This window comes from Eutrigla gurnardus, assembly GCF_963514095.1.
Source record: "Eutrigla gurnardus genome assembly, chromosome: 7".
NCBI classification, from domain to species: domain Eukaryota; kingdom Metazoa; phylum Chordata; class Actinopteri; order Perciformes; family Triglidae; genus Eutrigla; species Eutrigla gurnardus.
Genome location: NC_139921.1, coordinates 29,832,796 through 29,855,481, shown reverse-complemented (window position 1 = coordinate 29,855,481; position 22,686 = coordinate 29,832,796). Strand labels below are relative to the sequence as shown.

At 41.2% G+C, this 22,686-nt stretch overlaps 1 protein-coding gene across 1 annotated transcript in view; it reads left to right on the top strand.

Annotated features, from left to right (window-relative positions):
* Positions 1 to 22,686, top strand: part of kcnh5b (potassium voltage-gated channel, subfamily H (eag-related), member 5b) — an 86,879-nt gene that overhangs the window by 17,518 nt on the left and 46,675 nt on the right. Inside the window, exons 5-8 of the mRNA XM_084013654.1 lie at positions 4,413 to 4,531; positions 8,496 to 8,888; positions 18,589 to 18,746; positions 19,827 to 20,098. Coding sequence (XP_083869780.1) covers positions 4,413 to 4,531; positions 8,496 to 8,888; positions 18,589 to 18,746; positions 19,827 to 20,098 — 942 coding nt within the window. The remainder of the gene's footprint in view (positions 1 to 4,412; positions 4,532 to 8,495; positions 8,889 to 18,588; positions 18,747 to 19,826; positions 20,099 to 22,686) is intronic.

Here is a 22,686-nt window from a genome sequence, read left to right as displayed (position 1 = left end):
AGATCAGCGGTAGACCAGCGGTAGACCAGCGGTAGACCAGCATTAGACCAGCGGTAGACCAGCGGTAGACCAGCGGTAGACCAGCATTAGACCAGTGGTAGACCAGCGCTAGACCAGCATTAGACTAGTGGTAGACCAGCGTTAGATCAGCGGTAGACCAGCGGTAGACCAGCATTAGACCAGTGGTAGACCAGCGGTAGACCAGCATTAGACCAGCGGTAGACCAGCGGTAGACCAGCATTAGACCAGTGGTAGACCAGCGCTAGACCAGCATTAGACTAGTGGTAGACCAGCGTTAGATCAGCGGTAGACCAGCGGTAGACCAGCGGTAGACCAGGGGTAGACCAGCATTAGACCAGTGGTAGACCAGCGGTAGACCAGCATTAGACCAGCGGTAGACCAGCGGTAGACCAGCGGTAGACCAGCATTAGACCAGCGGTAGACCAGCATTAGACCAGCGGTAGACCAGCGGTAGACCAGTGGTAGACCAGCGGTAGACCAGCATTAGACCAGCGGTAGACCAGCGGTAGACAGCATTAGACCAGCGGTAGACAGCATTAGACCAGCGGTAGACCAGTGGTAGACCAGCGGTAGACCAGCGGTAGACCAGCGGTAGACTAGTGGTAGACCAGCGGTAGACCAGTGGTAGACCAGTGGTAGACCAGCGGTAGACCAGCGGTAGACTAGTGGTAGACCAGCATTAGACCAGCGGTAGACCAGCAGTAGACAGCAGTAGACCAGTGGTAGACCAGCATTAGACTAGTGGTAGACCAGCGTTAGATCAGCGGTAGACCAGCGGTAGACCAGCGGTAGACCAGCATTAGACTAGTGGTAGACCAGCGTTAGATCAGCGGTAGACCAGCGGTAGACCAGCATTAGACCAGCGGTAGACCAGCGGTAGACTAGTGGTAGACCAGCATTAGACCAGCGGTAGACCAGCAGTAGACAGCAGTAGACCAGTGGTAGACCAGCGTTGGAACAGGGGTAAAGCAGCAGTAGAACAGATGCAGACTAGGGCTAGACCAGCGGTAGACCAGCGGTAGACAGCATTAGACCAGCGGTAGACCAGCGGTAGACCAGCGGTAGACTAGTGGTAGACCAGTGGTAGACCAGTGGTAGACCAGCGGTAGACCAGCGGTAGACTAGTGGTAGACCAGCATTAGACCAGCGGTAGACCAGTGGTAGACCAGCGTTGGAACAGGGGTAAAGCAGCAGTAGAACAGATGCAGACTAGGGCTAGACCAGCGGTAGACCAGGGGTTGATAAAAAATACAGCATGTTCATATAAAGCTGAGTTTATGAAAAAAAAGAGCCTTTAAAGACGTAAATAAAGTGGCAGTACTTCTGTTTGAACACGGACACAAATATTGCTTATGAGAAGCAATTTGCCAACAATATAGTGTACAATATTTATCGTGAGTTCAACATTTGCTGCAGCAATATTCCTCCAGGAAACAGACTATTGTTGTGGCTGAGAGTACCCGGCTATTATGCATGACTATCCTCCGCAGCCAATTTCAAGTATTAGCATATAGAAACCACATAAAGGAGGCAGAGGATGCATAGTTAGCTGCACAAAGCAAGTTACAAAGATTCTCCTCGGGGGGGAAACTGGGAACAGAAAGTATTGTTGATATCCATCGCTGTATGGATCTCAGCTTTATAGTATTATAGTTGTGTATTAGAACGACTCAACAATCAGTGAAGAAGTCCAGCTGATAACAGGTTTAAATAAAACAGACTTCTTCAATTCTCTTCTGTTGAACAAGAGTTACTGTCATGTTAACTGTTAGACTCATTAAAGCTGCATGTTTAGAACCTGATGATGTAAATGTGTCTTAAAGTGATAGCGTATCTATTTCCTCTCTCCATTAGAGAAGCTGCAGGTCTGAAGAATGTCAGTTCATTCCTGTAGATTGGTTCAATCAGAGTGTGATTCTGCTGAGTCATGTTTCTGTCATAAAGTATACAGCAGAATAAACCAAGACTGCTTTTAAAGGTCACATAAACATAAATATGAACTTTACCTAAATAACTGTATTTTGTATGTATTTATTCTTTATCTATTTCAGCTAAAATGAGGATACAGTGTCTGTACAAAAAAAAGGCAAATAAGCGAAATGCTTTTTTTCTAAAGTTTATTATTTGTACTATGTATGATGCTATAATCCTAAGCATCATCAAACATGCTGGGGTTGGTGTGTTCAGGGCTGCTGGAGCCCCGAGGGTTAAAAGCTGTTTCAAAGTTGAACTCCTAATGGCCTCTTCAAAGGGTCAGGTCGATCCTGATGTGTGAAGCCGTGTGACTCTTTGCCCTTTTCAAGCGTTTATATGTTTTTTATTTTTAGAGCGGTGCAGTAGGAGGGGGTGTTGTTCACACAGACACACAGTGATGTGGGTTTTTAAAGATACACAAAGCCTTCCACGATGCTTGCTGTGCATTTCCACCGCATTTCTAATGAGCTTTCAGGACGGCGTGATGAAACGCTCATCGGCCACCGAGACCAAATAATATTAATCACAGAAATGGGAAAAGGTCGAACGGAAGTTAGAAGTAGTGTAAAGTTAAAGAATGCTGATGACGATGCACAATATAAGATATAAACAGGGTTTGATACTGAGGGTTAGGGTTTAACATTTAACATTGAGATAACACTGTTATCTTACTGTTCACACTTGTGGAAATGTATTTTTCCCAGTTTTGTTGCCTCATCACAATAACGTTTCTAATCAAAGTCTGCAGAAGGAGACCCATATTCATGCACGATTGTGAAACTTACTTTAACGTCACATTAAAAGTTTAACGTTCTTTTAAGCCGAACCAGGATCTTTTATTTAACCTAACCAAGTAGTTTTGTTAACGTTATAAACATATTTAAAACTGCGTCTATATTTCTGTATAATCTTCTGGTGTATCCAAACAATATTAGATGTAGTTATAATATGTCTAATAGGAATTCTGCCATTTGAACACGTTTGCATCACTCACACCTGTACGTTTTTTATAATATTGTTTATTATCTGCATTGATTTTACTGTCGCAGACACATTTCCAATATCGGAATAAAAACAGGAGAATTTTGCTGGAGTTTTATCCTATGTTTGGTCATAAAACTGACGGCGGATGGAGGGCACTCTGTCAGATTTTGAATGTTTACAACTCTCAGGCTCCTCCCCCACGACCACCGAGCTCCTCCCCCACGACCACCGAGCTCCTCCCCCTCGACTTCCTGCCCTTTGAAATCCCTTCGATCACGCCACCTTTGAAACGCGGGTCCGATGTTGACTCTGGTTTTATCACGGGCACCGTCGCCATCCTTCTTTTCCACCGGTGTTTTCTTTTCCTTGGTTGTTTTGGACCTCCTCGTTTGGGTTTTTAACGAGGAATTGGAAGCTTGTTGCTACTTCCCTCCGCCTCCCCCCTGTGATAGTGGAACGACCCGAGGGGGGAGGGGCTCTGTGTGTGCACGAACACAGCCCTGCGTGCTGATTGGACAGGATGATCCGGGCTCTTTCGATTTTTGCAAAACAAACAACAGGCTCTACGTGCACGTAGGCACGCTTTTTTTCTAAAACCGGATGATTTATGTTGTTCTATGGGAGCGTAGTGTCGGCTTCAGTGAATGTGATCAAACAAATGTTGCCGACTGGGACTTCAATATTGTCTTAAGTTTTTAGTCCTGCAAATAGTGAAGTTCAACGACCAATCAGTGCTCACCAGACAGGGTCGATGGTACATGGACGATACTCCGGGAGGCCCGACAATGCCTCCGTCTCTTGGCTGCTTCTGTTTCACCGTTCAACCTCTTTTCCAGCAGCAGGATGATGGAAATGATCTCAAACACTGACCCTGAACATCTGAGACTCATGAAACATAGTGTTTATCCATGAGAGGTTGTCAGTTTTATAAAAGTCTTCTAGAGAATCCTATAGAGAAACACTAATGAGCCGTCTGACTGCTTCAGCATGGATCTACAGAGCTTTAATTTCCCGAAACAAACATATGCTAAATGTATAGTTGTGGTGGTATCGATCCCCCGAAGCAGACTTTCTCCTTCATCTGCTTCCAACACGAAGGTCGGAGTCCATCAGGGCAGGAACCCTGCAGCTGCCGGAGAGTCTGCTGCGTTCAAGGACACCGGGCCGTTATTGTAAACATGAGCTCCCGAGTGTGTGGGGGGGAAGATGGAGGAGGAGGAGGAGCCCCCTAGTGGCAAAGTACAAGTGGGAGCTGTGGGAATATTTTGCATCTCCAGTGTGTCCCAGTTGGTTTGGTGAACTGGGTGAAGTGTGTCAACAACTGGGAGCTGGTGTGTGTGTGTGTGTGTGTGTGAGTGTGTGTGTGTGTGTGTGTGTGTTTGTGGTTGAATGTGATTTGTGATGTGTGTGTTTTTGTTGTCTTGTTCCTGCAGGATGGACCAAGTTCGCCCGGCTGACTCGGGCGCTCACCAACAACCGCAACACGCCGCCGAAGCCGCCGCCCATCGACAAGCACGAAGTCACGAGCCACAAGCCGTCCAGACTGGCCGAGGTGAGTTAGACTGCAGGTCGCCATGGAAACCAGAATTAGTTCCCAACTTCCAGAGATCCGTTCTCAATCATCACCAGACTTCCAGAGCCGGGTTTTTTTCAACTTTATTAATTTTCTCACTGTAACACATTTCATTTGTAGAATAAAGTTTCCGCATTTTGGATTTTATTTGTTAAATAAACTAATAACAATTATAATAATGATGATGATAACTAATTTGCTTTATATAGCACAATTTAAAATACAAACTTAATCTCAAGATGTTTCACATAGAGGGAAAAAAAACGTTTAAACTAAACAATGTAGACGAAAGAACCACACAACAATAACGCTTGAAATAAGATAAATAAATTATAACAACAACATTTCAAGACCCAAGTTAGGAACATTTCACACAAGTTAAATACTACAGCTTGTCAAATAACAATAATACGTTTTATTGGGGACTCAACATCACTCTAATTTTTCTATATTTTGTATTTTTTCTAAGTCCTGATGTCACTTCCTGTCAAGCTGCTGTTCCGTTAGCTCCTCAAACTTTAATTTCTCATTTCCTTTCTATCTGAAAGCTTTAATATTCCAAAATCAATTGCACTTGATTTTTTTTTAGACCTTTTTATGATTATTTTTTTCATAATCATACGTCATAGGAGGTAATTGTTTCCTCCCTCTCTAATCTCAGACTGTAGCTCCAGACTCAATAATAACATTAAATCTGTTTATTTTTCTAGACAAATACATTTCTTTAGTAAATAAGATCTTTTGCAGAACCAAACATTCACATCCTTTTTAATAAAAACATTGAATATGCCTCTTCAACGCTTCAATTAAGCTCCACCGTAGAGAAAAATGACATCATAGACTGAAAACTTCCCTTTGGTGTTCATTCAACCACCGGCGACAGACACACACACACACACACACACACACACACACACACACACACACACACCCACACACACACACACACACACACACACACACACACACACACACACACACACCTGCTACAAATTTGCCTTCGTGGCTCTAAACATTGTTTCTGCACAAATGAATCCTCGTATGAAACATTAAGTAGCGTTTTACTCATGCTAAGTTATATAAATATAAATTGTATAGGCGGACGCGGCGTGCCAGCATCTTTGTAGCCCCGCCCCTCAACACATCCGTTGTTGTTTGACACGCCGAATGCTTTCTCTTCTGGGCCGCTCCGTTGGACTGCCGGGTGCCATTAATATTGCATGTTGGGTGGGGAGACGGAAGCAGGGTGCTGTGGGCACTCTGTATGATTGTGACTGCTTGGAATTTAGAAAATTGATTTTGGGAGGAGGGAGGGGAGGAGGGGAGGAGGGGAGGGGGCGTGTCTGAGCTCACCCACCTGTTTTATTCATGAAGGTTTTGAGTTTGAGACGTGTTGCCTTTAATCAGAATTAGTTTGGGTTTCTGCTGAGCACGTGAGGAAAGAAGATGTATGAAGGGTTTTAAGCAAAAGGGAGGAAAGAGAGGATAGGGAAGGAAAAGTGCAGTGAAATGAGAGCAGCAGGGGTGAAAGGGCAAAGAGAGGAAGCTGCCTAAGAGAGGAAATGGAAAGTAATGAATTAAATAAGAAGGGAGGAAGGAGAGGAGGGAGGGAGGAAGGAAACTTGATACTTGAGACATTTTAATGGAAAAGTTGATAGTTTGGTTTCTGGCGATTTGATTTTGACCATTAAAATATAAAATATTATATACCGGTATATATCTGTGCTGTCTAAAAACATCCACCTGCCCCCCTCCCTAATTAATAATGTATAATAATAGGGTATAAAGATGGAGTTATAAACAAAGGATATGTGTGGTTGTTTATTTTATAATTTCAAAATTACAACACATTTTACATTGTGCCGACTTTTACATTTGTGTCCAAGCTTTTTTATGTGACGCACCCACCCACATTGCATTGTGGGTAGAGCAACAGACGTGCTAAAGAGTCAAACAGTCTGTGTGCTAAAAGTGAACAATATTCCATTTTTAATTCATCCTTCTTATTCAGAGATGTGGAGTTTTATTTTGAAGGAAGGAAGGATGAAGTGAAGAAGGTGTGGAAGGAAGGAAGAGGAGAATGTAAGGAGAGGAGTGATGTTGGCAGGAAGGAAGAAATAATTGCATAATAATGAGTTACAAACTTAATACAGCATCTCTCCCAGTGGCTGCTGGGTAATGGGAGAGGGTTGCATCACGTCCTCTATAGATGATGCTGAAAGCCACAGCTGGCGTCTTCTTGTCGAGGACGCCGTTGAGTGTTGCATAAGTAGAGTCTTCTCCCCCCCCATCCCTCCAACCCCCACAATGCCGCTGGGCTCCTAATTGGCGGGCTTAGCGGCGGCGCTCTTGACCAGGAGCCGTTTGACTGGCAGCTTTGATGATGAGGATGAAACGTTAACGTAAAGTTATGCTGCGGATCCTTGACTTGAGTCCCGCTGAGAGGGCTAACGGAAGCTAACGGAGGCTAACAGAGGCTAACGGAGGCTAACAGAGGCTAACGGCGGCTAACGGATGCTAAGTGGGTCTAACGGAAGCTAACGGAGGCTAACCGGGGCTAACAGAGGCTAACGGAGGATAACCGGGGCTAACAGAGGCTAACGGGGGCTAACGGAGATAACATAACTGTTAATACGAGGCCCGTTACAGTTAATTCCAGTCATTATGCTGGTAGTAGAACTGTAGAAGTACTGCTAGTACTACTAGTAATACCAGAAGTAGTGATAGCCACTGTAGGGTTAAAAAAAAAAATGAATTGCCTAATGTTGATTTTTACTTTAATTTGTTAGCCAATTAAAGTTAATCATCATGTTTAAGATTTAGCACTATGTGTTAAATGTTTTCGTTTTACTTGCCCTGAAGCAAGCGGGCAATCCTTATTGTTGAGCCCTGCTTGCTGCCATGGCAACGGCAGTAGATAAGTAGTACAAGTGTAGAAGGTAGTAGTAACAGTACAACTAGTAATACACACTTGCAATACTAATAGAACAAATTTTCCACTGTACTTAAAATGAGTGTTTGTGTTGAAATGTATACAATTTATTGTCATATATTTATATATATCATTCATCTGTGTAGCGGCTGGATGCAAAGAGAACAATGTGTGATCCGTGTTGCATTCAATGTCCTCCGTGTTATTCAGAGGAGCTCAGCAGGCGTCGTCATCGCCACGCTGCAAAAATATAATGCTGTTATTTTTATTTTTTGTCAAATCTTTTGTCTGATTTTCTGTTTCTCATTCCTGTCCTCTTCTGCCTCATTTCAAGCCAAATTTATTCATTATGCGTTTTTTTGTTGTTGTTTTTTGTCACGGGAAGCTTTACAGAAAAAGAGATGAATATGGATGAAAATGTGAGGAAAAACATCACAAATTTTAAAACAATTTCCCTTAACTGCATCCCCTCTCTCTCTAAACAATCAGCTAGCAGCGGTGGGTAATTTTGTCTAGACAAAAAACAAAGTAGTAGAGTTTTTTTTTTTTACTTCAACGCTTTCATCACATGATTTAATTTCATCCTTCTTTGTGTTTCTTTATTTCCACGGTGAAACGTAGAAATGTGCTTTGTGTATTTTATTTATTTATCTCAAACATTCAACAAACTGTAAATGAAAAGAAATACAAACATAAATCATCCAGAAATCAAATACATTGAGAACGAGCAAACAGAAGCAAACATGCTTCTTAAATCCTGCCCCTAATTTACATCAAGGAAAAACAAAAAACAAATATGTGTGCTTTAATATATTAAAGCATAAATTTTAGCATATTATTAAAGTTATATTCCACAAAAATATAACAATAATTTAAGTTTAATTGGCTCATAAATAAACCAAACTTTCTCAGTTCAATGTGATTAATCAATAAATTGTTTTCATTTTGCTCAATTTAAAAATAAACAGTGAAATCGTATCAAATGCATTTTGAATTTCTCGTCCCCGTCAGGTGTTGCAGCTGAACTCCGACATCCTCCCGCAGTACAAGCAGGAGGCCCCCAAGACGCCACCCCACATCATCCTCCACTACTGCACCTTCAAGACCACGTGGGACTGGGTGATCCTGGTCCTCACCTTCTACACGGCCATCATGGTGCCCTACAACGTCTCCTTCAAGACCAAGCAGAACAACATCGTGTGGCTGGTGCTGGACAGCGTGGTGGACGTCATCTTCCTCGTCGACATCGTCCTCAACTTCCACACCACCTTCGTGGGGCCCGGCGGCGAGGTCATCTCCGACCCCAAGCTCATCCGCATGAACTACCTGAAGACCTGGTTCGTCATCGACCTGCTGTCCTGCCTGCCCTATGACATCATCAACGCCTTCGAGAACGTGGATGAGGTACCTTTGGCTTCATATCGCTTTGTTATGTTGAGCTATGCTACGAGAAATACTTTTTTTTTTTGCTACTCCAGTATATTCATTTGTACTACGGCGTAATACGACCACTGTAGGAAAAAAAAAGTGGAGCCGAGAGAGGGGGGATATTCAGAGAAAGAAGTTGCAAATGTGTGTCACATTTTAGAAAAAAACAACAAACGCTCCTGTAGAAATAATTGAAATGATCGACTAAATCAACATTATCATTGAGTGAAATGGAGTCATGACATTGCAGATTGAAGCACACATATCTGGAGTACCTTCATTACTGTAAGTAGGCTGGAGAGGTGATGAGTCATCGTGTCATTGTGTCAGCCGTCTCCTGTTTGCTGATTGGTCGAGCCTCCCCGGCTGCCTCAGCTGAGTCCCGGTGGATGTTTCCACCTGGTGTTAACATGTGATTTGTAACAGGAAAACAACAACCTCATTTTACATCTGGAAGTGGTTTCGCTCGTTATCTCACACACATCTGTCATGTGAGGCAAGAAGGAGGTTTGCTGGTTTGAGATTTATTTTGTTGCTCGTAAAGGACGGACAGAAGAGGAAAGAGGTTGGATACGATATTTGGCAAACTGTTCTCATCCTCAGACTGAAGAACAGCGAAATGTTCTTGGAGATGATGTAGAAATGTTTTGGCTCGGAGACAAACAGGCTGGGAGATGCTTTGGATGTGACAAACAGACTGCAGTGGTTAAATTAAATTAAATTAGATGAATTGAGATTGTGATTAGGGTCATTCTACCAGTGGTGTTTGTATTTTAAATAATGAATAATTATTACTTAAATATGTATATGAACCTTTAGGTAATATTTGACTGAATATGCTTGATACATTTTATTTTAAGTGACCTGCCTCCAACTTATCCAAATATAATTAATAATATTTTTGTTTATTTTGGATAAGCCCGTTTTTCACTGATAGATTGTCATGAATTTTAATTTATTTGTATTTTTCACAGGTTATTAGAGAAGTTCAGTGTTTCACAGATGAATCAGGACCCCAAAATTAGTGTCAGCTGTGGAAAAAAACACAGAAAAGAGAAAAAGCAATTAAGCAATTTAACAGTTTGATCCAATAAAAGCAAGGCAATAAAATTATAAAAATGTAATAAAATAAAATTAAAAGCTATAATCATAGTAATTGTCGCGAAATAGCAGGAAATAAAAAAACTAATACAAAATAGAATAACATTTAAATAAAATAATGTGAATAAAAGAATATTTAAAAAAATGTAATAATTATGACTTTTGGGATCACGTGACCTTTTATCTAAGACCGCCATTATTTTTGACTAAAAATATCCTCACGGCATTCCCTCCAACAGCCAGTTTGCATCTCCAGCTAATTAACGAAGTGTTGGTTGTGTAAACCACTAAACATCAGCGTGAGGCTCACAAAGCTGCTGCTGTGGCTGTTTGCCTTGCGTGACACACAACAGCAGGTAGCATCTCCAGCTAATAAGCTCATTAAGTTTACTGATTAATAATTGATAGTGTGCGTGTTTATCCCCAGCTGAGATAATGGATGTCAGTTTGCCTGTGTAAGTGAAGGGGGGGGGGGGGTAATTGGTATTTTCTAACTTTCCCAGTAAAGTCTCGGAGCCGGTCACGCTGTAACGGCTTTAAATTTCATTATTGAAATACTTTAAAACGTCAATAGGCTCATTCTAAGGTCATGTGGATGTATTTAAGCCTGCTGGCATGTGGAATTCAATTAGGACCGAGTGTAATGATGATGATGATGATGCTACGATTTTTGGTGTCTAATTAACTTGAGAGAGAGAGAGAGAGAGAATATAAATGCTGTTGAATGTGAGTTTTTTTTTTTAGATTGTTCGATTCCTGGGCGACGCTCGGTGGGCGATCACGGCTCCTCCTGAATATGTTTTCACGGCCATTTACACCCATCAGATATCAGAGAGCTGCATCAATACGACCCGGAGTCCATTAAGTGTGATTTTCCACGTGATTGCCGGCTGATTTTAATGAGACGGCGGTGGAAAGGGCCGAGAACAAACCAGAACAAACGTTTAATATTTACGAGTGGGTGTGTGTTTGTTGTTTTAGTAAAAGCAGACTTTGGCTGTTTGTGTTTTTTTGTGCACACACATCCAGAATGTGTTCACGTGTGTGTCTGCCAAGTGGGCGCTTATTGATGCCAGTAATGATAATAATAATAATTATAGCAGTATTTAAGATGCCAGCAGCAGCATTTTCAACATCTTTTATGTGTTTTTCTTTTAACAAACAAAAGATTATTCCACACCTCCTTCAGCTCTGACATTCTAGTCCTGATCAACATTTTAAACTTTTAATAGCTCGTTAGTTAATTGGCTGCTCTTGAAGTCACAACAGAATTATCTTTGGACAGTTTGTTGAAGAAAGAACATGTCAAACATATGCATATTTGGGTTTTGGACTGTTGGTTGAGAAATACACAATTAAAATATTTTGTCTTGGGCTCTGGTAGCATATGTATCACTATTATAGACCGTTTTATAGACTAAATCATGTTAGTCATTGCTAACACTCTGGTGTTTAGCACGTTAATATTAATCATCGTAGTTTAGAGTGTTAGCATTTGTTACAACTGAGAATGTCAGGAGAATGTTGTCCGTTTTGTGGGAATTTGACAAATTCCAAATTTGTCCTGATGATGTCACTTGACAAAAAGTATTTAAAAAAAAGTGATAATACAGTAATTTAAGCAATATTACTAATGTGTGTTGAGGACTTCTACTACCATGAAATAAAAAAATCAACCTGCAAGGGGCGCTAGAGGAAGTGTAGTATCACATGTGACGCTCTACATTGCCATAGTAACGATAATAATATGATATAACAATAGTAAAGCGGTAAACATTACTTTGCTGAACGTTGCCTACTTTACTACTTATTAAACGTATCGTTACTACGTTGTTTAGGTGACATAGCCGATGTTACGTAAAATGTTAATGTTAATTAACCAAGTAGTTTTCTTGGCTTTGCCTCTGGAAACAGGAAGTTTATTTTAAAAAGACAGTAAATGCATTAAATGAGCATGAAATCAAACAACATAAAAAAGTTGGGAAAAACATTTTTTTATGGTTTTATTATTTTCTTATATATATCAATATACATTTCTTATTATATTAATCAAATGATCAAAGCAGTTGATGTTTCATTCTGTTTTTCATTTTTTTAATTTAGTTTTATTTGACAAGTTGCCTCGTCATGCTTTAAGCAGGTCCACTTCCTGTAGAGAGAAAGGAGTCCGTGCTCACGTTGTCACCCGAGCTGCTGGTGTTTTAATAAACCTTGAGCGAGTCGTTAAACCGTTGAACCAGAACTGCATCTTAATGTGGTTTTTAAACTAACTTCCAGCCAGTATTAGACTGTATTCCCCTCGGCTCTGGTAAAACCTGGACCGATATCAAACGGGCTGTGAAGGTCCTTTAAAGGTGTAATGGTCCTCCTGGCAAAAATAACTGAGTCAGGGTTGGTACGGGTGCTGGAAATCCTTGAAAACACTTTATTAGTGTGGTGTTTTTAAGGTTTTAAAGGTGCTTGGATGTAGAATAAAGGTCTTGAAATGTGTGTTGTATGTGATGACATCCATGATAGAACAGAGAAAAGAAGATCTCCATATCTGAGGGACTGAAAACAGCATTTCCTGACATTTCTTTATGAAAAATGACTTTTGATGATGAACAGATGATGAACATAGTTGGTGATTATATTTCTGTGGATCTGTTAGTGGAATTAGTTTTCCTTTCATTTGTGGTCCTTCTGTAAAAAGCTGTCTCCAAACATCATGTTGGTTGTTTAGAGGACAATAACATCTCATTTAATGTGATGAACAAGTGACATAATAAGTAGACTGAATACTGACCATTGGATTGGTACAAATATGGAGTTTACCACAGCTGGAAGGGGCTGGAAGAGCATGGAAATGCACCTTGAAGTGCTTGAAAAGTGCTTGAATGTGTGTGTGTATCTGTGTGTGTGTGAGAGCTGCAGTGTGAAAGAAAACGACAGAGATGATTATAGAGGCGCTGCAGTCTGACTTCCCCCTTGTCGCGTCTCCGATGCTGAAGAAGCCGACAGGAAGTATTTTTAGTTGAGACGCCGGGTGCCGAGCCGTTGACACGTTCAACTTACGAGTAATTACCGAGTCCAAACTAGAACCTCTCTCCGTTTGGGGAACGTTCCTCGTCTGTGTGACTTCCTGGTGTTGGTCAAAACCCTTTTTAATGCATATTTTCATTCCAGTTGTTGTTGATCAATCATCATTATTGCCAGTAACAAATTACTCAAACTCTTCAAATCATTGGTTTGTTTGTTGTACAACCGGAAAACCCCTAAATATGTTCACTTTGCTGATACATATATACATATGTACACTATATATATATATATATATATATATATATATATATATATATATATAGTGGAAAAATGATCAAATCCTCAAAATAAAGTCAAGAAAATCAAATGTTTTTGCATTAATTCATTGTTTTATTATTTTTTTTTTATTAATTTTAAATTATTAAATTTTTTATCATTTACATCTTAAACAAATTGTTTAAACACGTTGAGAGCAGTCTGGTTCCCCTAGTTTCACTATTTATTATTTTCATTTATTTATTTTGAGGAGAAAATAAAGACAGATACTAAATCGTATGAATCTGGTCATTTTTGTAAATTTGATGAAGACGTTTCCATTTGGATAACGGTAGCTTTAGTTTCATCTCTTCAGCTCACAGCCTCCATTAAAGCACCACAGAATCCGACTTCTATATCGTGATTAAACAATCATCAGTGGGGGGTCGTATGAATAAAACGCTCACTGTTCTCCAATGAAAGGGAAACCTGGGAACAAGACGGTCCTGATATCAAAGCCACAACAAACAGCTTCTGTATTATTAGTCCAAATGTTAACACAAAAGCAATCAGTTATGAATGTTAACATATTCAATATATAAAGAGATCATTATCATGAGCATATGCTACTTTTATACAGTTTAAAGTAGGATTTCATTGCAAAATCTCAGTAATTGCATATTTATCCACTCTTAACGTGTAAAAGTTGGATAGATTGCGATATCTCTTCTATTAAAGTCGTATCCTCACCGGCACAAAAGACAAGTTATACAAACACACTTTCTTCTTTTTTAAGGTGTTAAAAATGTTCCGTCCTGTTGACATTTCTGAGATTGCAGCAACACCCACACGGAGACACGTCGAGGTCGGCGGTTACATCAGCAGCGCCGCTGAAGTTAGAGCACGGCAGAAAAACTACGATGAGAGACTCTGCTGCCGATGCTCCGTCACGTTGCAGCAGACTGTGTGTTGACGGGAGGGGGGGTCCTGGAGCCACCTGCTGCCACTGAGGAGCCCGGCAGCTCCGGACCCAGCATGCGTCTAATCCGGGTTGACCTTTCTGTGTGTGGCGTGTGTTGTTGCTGCAGCCAGCTTCAGCTGACGTAGCCGGGAGGAAGTTGTTCATCTCCTGTCTTGGGGGGGGGGTATTAACACTCTGCATGGAAAGAGGGGGGGTGGGAGAATGGAAAGGTGGACAGAATGACTTAAAGGTGCTGGCGTTAATGTAGCAGGAAACAGCTATGTAGAGCAACCTCCCTCTGTGTGCGTTGTTATTGGAGCTTCTCTTTCCTCATGTAGCGTGCCTTTAAGTCTGTGGACCTCAGTGGCTAGCTCGTCGCCACAGCTCATATCATAGAAGTGAACATGGTCACCATGACGTCACCCGCTGGTTTGAGGACCATTTTGAAGCCTTGAGTTCGGCATTTAGGTAGTCGCCATCTTGGTTTTTTTGGAAGTCGCCATCTTGGTTTTTTTGGAAGTTGCTATCTTGGTTTTTTTGGAAGTTGCTATCTTGATTTTTTGATGTTGCCATCTAGGATTTTTTGGAAGTTGCCATCTAGGTTTTTAGGAAGTTGCCAACTTTCAACTTAGAAAAAAAAATTCAGACTGAAAAAAACTGCGTCGCTGTCAGAATTGGCCTCCTTCACGGCAGACGTCTCCACCCGTCGCAGCGCGAGGTGGAGACGTATAATAAAAAACATGGATCACGGCCGAACGGCATTAAAGTTTCAACCCTGTTATTCTACTCGCTGTCGTGGCCCTCTGGGACTCTGACGCCATTGTTACACCTGTTCTTCTCCCGCTGCGACAAGGCTGCTGGGGAGAAAGGTCTACGAGGGGAGAGACGGGTGAGGGGAGAGACGGGTGAGAGGATAGGAGGAGGATGGAGGAAGTGAAGATGAAAGGAAACCAGAGAGAGAGATGTAAGAGCTCGTTTTCTTTCAGCTGCTAATTGTTCAACTCCACTAATGGCCACAGATGGTTCCTACTTCCTGTCTGTCAGCTGTCAAAACAAAAGCTGCTGAACCAAAACGCACCTCATGATGCTAAAATATCCTAAATAACATACTCAGTTTAACATTTAGCCTCATGTTGACAGGATTAAAACACCTTCACACCAGAATAAAGCTCTCCTCAGTGTTGAGAACTGAAACTTTCATCAACGTGGAAGGTGTCCTATCAAATGTGAGGGATTCCAATCCCTGTACAACTCTCACATACTTCATTCCACCGAGGATTACTTCAGTTTCACTGGGACTTTTTAAGCCGACCTGTGCAGTAATGGGATTTTTTTTTTTCAATCTCAAAGTATCTCCATTGGCCTTAATTAGTTAGATTACCTCACGGTGATTAAACGACTTCCAATCAGGCAGATTGAAATCCTCCGACCACAATCACGTCACTGAACAAGGCTCCGGTCCATATTACTCATTTGAATCTGCTGCCCGTCCTTAAAAACCAGTAAATGATCTTTTAATGCGTTAACGCTGTGAGGAATCCTGCAAACAGAGATAATTAGAGTGGGCTGGTTTCCACTGGTATACGCTCTATCAGCACATTTTACTTCTTTGGGTTCAAATGTGCTTGTTTGTCCTTTTTTGGAAAATAATTAGTGAACAGTTCGTTTTTTATTCGTCAACAATTATAATTAAAGGGCCAACGTGTAGCGTTTAGGGGGGGATCTATTTTTTATAAATATTATAAGTTGTAAATATTTCAAGTGAAAACCCTTCTAACATCTCTGAGTATGTTTATTCGCTGTAAAAAATCAGAATATAATAAGGATTTCTGTTACTGGATGATAGACACGGTTTTTAACCACTTCAACCTTTTCTTCAACATTTTGTTTGTGTGCAGAAATGCTCTTAAAGGGACTTTAGCGTATTGTATGTTTGGTAGATGGAACTACAGCGGCACGTTTCATTTGCATGCTCTCAAAGCCTTCTGGGAGCTGTAGTTCTAATGAACTGGAGGGGAATGATAAGCGATAATTAGAATTTTAACTGGCCGTCATATTGCAGTGGAAGGTATCTCTGTTTATTCAGCTTTTAAGAAAGACACGTGAGAGAGAATGGACATGAATTCAGATGTTGTTTTCCTCCGATCCAGCACCTGTTTGAGGTTTTCTGGATGCGTTTATGCAGAATGAAGCTGAGGCAGAAAGATGCTGACTCAGGTTTGTCTCCGGGGTTCAGACGAGGTGGAGGGTAGAAAGGTGGAGCAGGTTCCCAGCTGAAGATGTAGAACGTGGTGGAGGTGAAGTTACATAACACGCTCCGCTCCATCATTAGATAACCCTGCTGACTTGCTGCTTCTTCTCTCGATGCTCCAACATATTCTTTCTTGTTGTTGTAAATATTTAGCTCGGGTCGTTGCCGTGTTGGCCCCGGCTGCTCCCGACACTCAGCTTTTTGTTAATTGTGTTCAAACGGATCGTGCGGAGCGTGGCGGCGGCGCCTCTGGGCTCCTGAGCTGCTGCTCCTCAGGTCTGAAAGCAATCCTGTTTGTTTTGGAGCCTCCTTTCTCTCAGCCGACTGTGTTTGGAAGACGTGCTGCTGCGTAGAATTACAATATCACTGCAGGATGTTACACACATCTTATATTATAATGTATGCCCATGCATGCTGATCAGAGTATCTGCCTCTCTTCTTACACGTGCACACTCATGCAGGAGTGACGGTTACTATGGTAACGTGCATGCTCTGTGGCTCTGATGCTCAGAAACTTTTATGGCTACAAACCATTCTTGATACCAGCTTGGTTTTCATAACGGCCTGTAGAAATGCAGGACTTATTTATGCAGGACTTATTTATTTATGTATTTTTACTTATTAAACATGAGTTTATGGTCTCAATCTCTAGTTTCAAGTCTTCTTCAATCTAGCATGATGTTCATTTAGTACATTATGGTCCATTTAGAGTCCACCAGACCAGAAAGCAGGGGATGCTGATTGATAGGTCACTACCAATGCTAGTTAGCTACTAAGATGACTTTAACACGTAGCTGTAAAGTTGACCTTGAATATTGAAGCTAACTTCGTTAGCAGCTTCACACCAGAAACCATATGGATCCAAACCCAGTAATGGTGCTGCTCTGCTGCTCTTGTTCATCAGATCCATCCGTCGCTCCTCCCACAGTCCAAATATGGTCATTTCCTTCACTGGTTGCTAAAAATCTAAATTGGAGGCTTCAAAAACTTGACCAACCAATGGGGGACATCACCATGACTACTTCAACATCTTACATACAGTCTATGTTTAAATTCCAATCTTTTTTCAGTATCCCCCATATTTGGTCGTAATCCTGTCTGAATTATGCAGAACTTTATTTTGTTACTTTTATTTGTTATTTTCTGCTCTGGTTTTCGCTTTTCTACCCAACCTGTAAACAAGAATACCTGAATCCCTTGAGGTCCGTCTTTTATTTGGGGTCATTTAATAGGTGAACTTCCTGCTGTTCTTTTGGACTAGAAGTATGGATCGTGGAAATAAGTGTTTGTCTGCTCCCTTTCTGCAGGGACCTTTTTTTTTTCTCGTTTCCTCTCGAGCTCCAAGCTGCATATAAAATGGACTAGATGTCACGTAGAAATCATTTTGATGGATGTTGAAGTGTGCAAATTGCATTCTAAGCCACACTTCAACATCCATCAAAATTATTTCTAAATGACATTTTGTCAGCCTCGCCGCATTCTTTCTTCTTTCTTTTTTTTATTTACTTTTTAATCAAAGTGCTCACTGATATTGAGAAACCAAATAAATACATTAAAAAAACTCAGCTGCAGGAAAGGGATGTAAACAAAAGGAACCTTGTGGGATCTGAGCATTTTAACACTTACTGGCGGTGTGTGGAGGTGTCTTAGTAGTGTGTGTGTGTGTGTGTGTGTTTTGAAATGCATCTACTTATTTGTGGGTGGACTAAAAACAAGCTGACAGCACACTGTTGTTTTTCTTTACTTCTGAATCGACTCTCCTCGCTAGAACCCTTTACGTTGTCTCTCTGTGAAGTCTTTTAAAGAAGTTTCCATTACTGCAGCCTCTCAAACTGAGATGTATTACTAAATGTATTACTGAATACAGAGAGGCGATACGAGTCTCCAAATTACTTTCAATTCAGGCTGTAAATGTAAAATGTGTGACCTGCAAGACGCTGCTCAGGGATAAGGATCCTAGTAGTTGGTCATCTGCCTGTCAGGCTCTGCTCTGGGTCAAAGGATCCTGATAGTTGGTCCTCGTTGTCCCCTTTTACTAATCATCCATCTCCTCCCTTGCTCTCCCCTCACCCCCATCCCCCCCTCAGGGCATCAGCAGCCTGTTCAGCTCCCTGAAGGTGGTCCGCCTGCTGCGTCTGGGCCGGGTGGCCAGGAAGCTGGACCACTACCTGGAGTACGGCGCCGCCGTCCTGGTCCTGCTGGTCTGCGTGTTCGGACTGGTGGCCCACTGGCTGGCCTGCATCTGGTAAACACTAAGGGGAACTCTCATTCCATCACAGTTTCTAAAAATCTCCCGCTGGCTGCTGGGAAATATCGCCGCCTCCCTTCTCTGTTCGTTACAAAGCATCTGCTGCAGCTTCGTTGGGTTCCTGCTGGAACGTCGGGGGGGAAACGCTGATTCAGTCACATCCCCAAAAAACAAACAATCCTCTTTTTCAAATCTCTCCTCACTCGCTCCGTTATTATCACGGCTCCAATTGGAGGTCGTTTTCTTTTTTTTCTCCGTTAATTTTCATCCCTTGAATGCCGCGATAATTCTCTCACATTGAGATGAAGTTAATAAAGTCAGTTACCTTTAATAACTGAATATGAGCCTCGTCAGACCAGAAGTGAAGCCTTAAAATGTTGTTGATGTTCGCACATGAATGATTAATGCTTTTTAATAAGCGCGTTCTCGGTTTGGTTAAATAGACGTTCATGTTTGAGCAAATTTAACTCCGAGTATTTTTAGGTTTTAAAGGATGTGTGTATAAATAATAGACGTCTGAAGTGTTTTCAAGCTGAATTCTGTCCTTTGGGTCATTATTCTCAACCACAGAATATTCTGAGAATTCTTTTTTGGAGATATTCTCTTGAGATTAAATTCCCAAATTTCTAATTTCCTACTGAGTTATCTGCTCTGCTCAGAGGCCAACTGTCAGCGAGGACATCGCTATGGCAACCCTTAAGATTTATCGGATCATCCATCGACAATATAAAAATTACAATGGGTCGAACACATTTTGGAAGCATTTTGTCATGAATTATAATTAAATCGAACAAAAAAAACAGCTGTATGTATGCAACACTCAGCCATCATCACTCTTTATAATAAATTATAATAATCACAATAATGCAATACATTATAATCTCAGAAAATATCAGTTTTTATGACTTTAAAAAAAAAAAAATTTTAATTACCTACAGTGGCCCTAATATGTCGTCCTATACATGAATGTTAAAAATACTATATATAATATTATGTAAGCATTTTGCACAATAATACTAGAATACAAGCAACCGTGTCGTGATGATGACATCACAAAGAGGTGTGGGTCCCTGACAGGTACAGCATCGGGGACTACGAGGTGATCGACGAGGCCACCAACACCATCAAGATGGACAGCTGGCTCTACCAGCTGGCCCTCAGCATCGGCTCGCCGTACCGCTACAACGCCAGCGGCTCCGGCCAATGGGAGGGCGGCCCCGGCAAGGACTCGCTGTACATCACCTCCCTGTACTTCACCATGACCAGCCTGACCACCATCGGCTTCGGCAACATCGCGCCCACCACCGACGGTGAGAAGATCTTCTCCGTGGCCATGATGATGGTGGGATGTAAGTACGAGACACAGCTGCTTGTTTTCAATTGGACGTTCCATGCAACGTGTCATATACACTTTTTTAACATAAGTTTGAAGCAGTGTGATGATGGGATCCAGGTAGTTGGTCCTTCTGCCTGTCAGACGCTGCTCTGGGTCACTAAGATGCTGATAGTTGGTCCTCTGCCTGCCAGACGCTGCTCTGGGTCACTAAGATCCAGGTAGTTGGTCCTTCTGCCTATCAGACGGTGGTCTGGGTTCACTAAGATCCTGGTAGTTGGTCCTTCTGCCTGCCAGACGCTGCTCTGGGTTCACTAAGATCCTGGTAGTTGGTTTAGTGTGAAACATTGGGATGTTAAGCAGCTTCGATATGTCCTCGTCTTTAACACTACTGTTTTCTTTCTTGTGGCTGTCGTTTCACATTCTGTAGGGATTAAAACCCGCCCACTCTCTTTTGGGGCATTTGTTTAGTTTAGTTTAGTTTTTTGCAGAAGTGGCAATTCCTTCCGGAAGCCGTTCTCTCTGTTGCTCTGTTGCTCTGCCGGCCCGACGCAGCTGGTGCAACAAAAGTCTATATCCTGGAGGAAAAGTAACTTTCATGGAATCAATTATTAAAGTGCATGCGTAGTCTGCAGATCTGAGACACTGACTGCGTTTCTCTGTTCTTCCCCTGGAGGCTCTGACTGGGAATAACAAACGCTTCTACAGTTCTAGAGTTAATGTGTTGCTTTTAGGGTTACAGACAAATAAACACCGTCTCATCCTGAAGCTTCTCTGTCAAACCTCTGATCCTGGACCCTCGTACAGGTCTTCATTGATCAATGTGATTGTTTCATCCGTAAAATATCAGAAAATAGAGTCCAACAATGCCAAAAGATATTCAGTTTAATACGATTTAACACGAGAAAAACAGGAAGACTCCATATTTTAGAATCTTTTTATTGATTCATTTTTATTTTCTTTGGAAAAGATAGTTTTACCAAAAAAAAGCAGTAATCAAAAACAAGATACTTTTGCATTTTTTTTCCAGAAGCATAATATTTATGTTCTCCATTCCACCTGTTCAGGCTTACACTGCCTTTTTTGTGCATGAAAAATATACCTTAACTATGAATCTATGCAGCTTTACTTCGTGACTCATACTCAGTTTATAAAGTATGAGTATATTACTATAAATGGCCAAAATCTTTTGTTTTATTGGAACAGTTTGGTGCATAAATACACATTCAGGAGAGGTTTTTCATTGTTTAAATGAGTAGTGGTGAATATTTTGGTTGTCATGGCTCATATTTATGATGAAGGTGATTATTGCTGGGCGGCGTGGTGGCGTAGCGGTTAACACTGAGGTGGCCTGGGTTTGAACCTCTGTCATATAGTTTATTGTTGTCTCTCGCTCACCTTAACCAGACTGTAAACGCTTGTTCTGGGGTTGTGAGAGGTTATAAATGATTATTATAATGATTATAATTAATCAACTGGAGCTGCTAGACGTGCACTCGAGGAAGAGGAGGCACGAACCGAACAGCTTGTGAGTCCAGAAACAGAAGGCTCTCAGCCAACGCACTTTATTTCAACACATTTTCCGTAGTTTGGCAGCAAAACGGCGTTTCCTCATCACGTACGAATCTTCTCTCTGCCAGAAAACTCAGAGGACGCTGAACGAAGACAGTTCGGATTTTTAATCACCGTGAAGACGTGTTTTTTTCTTTCTCTATCCGTCACATTAAAATAACCCAAGTTTAGTTTTTGGAAGACGAGTTTTTAGTAATCTGGTTAATAAATCAGTTACTGCAGCTTCTCCATAAGACGAAACTCATTTTGGGGGAAACTACGTTCGGCTGCTCCCGCGAGACACTTTCTTTGTCTTTATTGGCCTTGAACTCATCGGGAGACTCGCTGCTGTAATTAATATTAATACGTCGTTAATTAATTAAGGATTTTCTAAGAAGCCGCAGAATCATTGAAGAGACAGGAATTTTTTTTAACTCATACTGCATAATCAAAAGGTTCCACATAAAGACTGCGAGATTATTAGCGACAATTATTAGCGACAATTATTAGCGACAATTATTAGCGACAATTATTAGCGACAATTATTAACAAAAATGATTAGCGACAATTATTGCGACAATTATTAGTACAATTAGTAGCGACAATTATCAAAGACAATTATTAGCGCCAATATTCGTGTTATAAGCGTTAATTATTAGTGACAATTATTAGTGACAATTATTAGCAAGAATTCTTCATGATAATTCTTAGCGACAATTATCGAAGACAATTATTGACGATAATTATTAGTGACAATTATTCGCGTCAATTATTAACTTAAATTATTAGCAACAATTATTAGCAGTAATTAGTAGTTGGTATTTTAGAAAGTGTAATGGCTTTGCTTCGCTTCTAATCAGAATCAGCTGAAGTAGAAAATAAAGGAAGTAAAAACGATAAAGTTTAATTTTGTAGTGAAAGATGAAGCGAAGCCACGCTAACAGAGGACCAAATAATAATTTAAATATTTGGTTATCATGGAAGCCTGCTTTGATTGATTTTCAGATTGATGGACGTCGGGGCTTCTTGTAACGTTAACCTTAACCTTGAAGG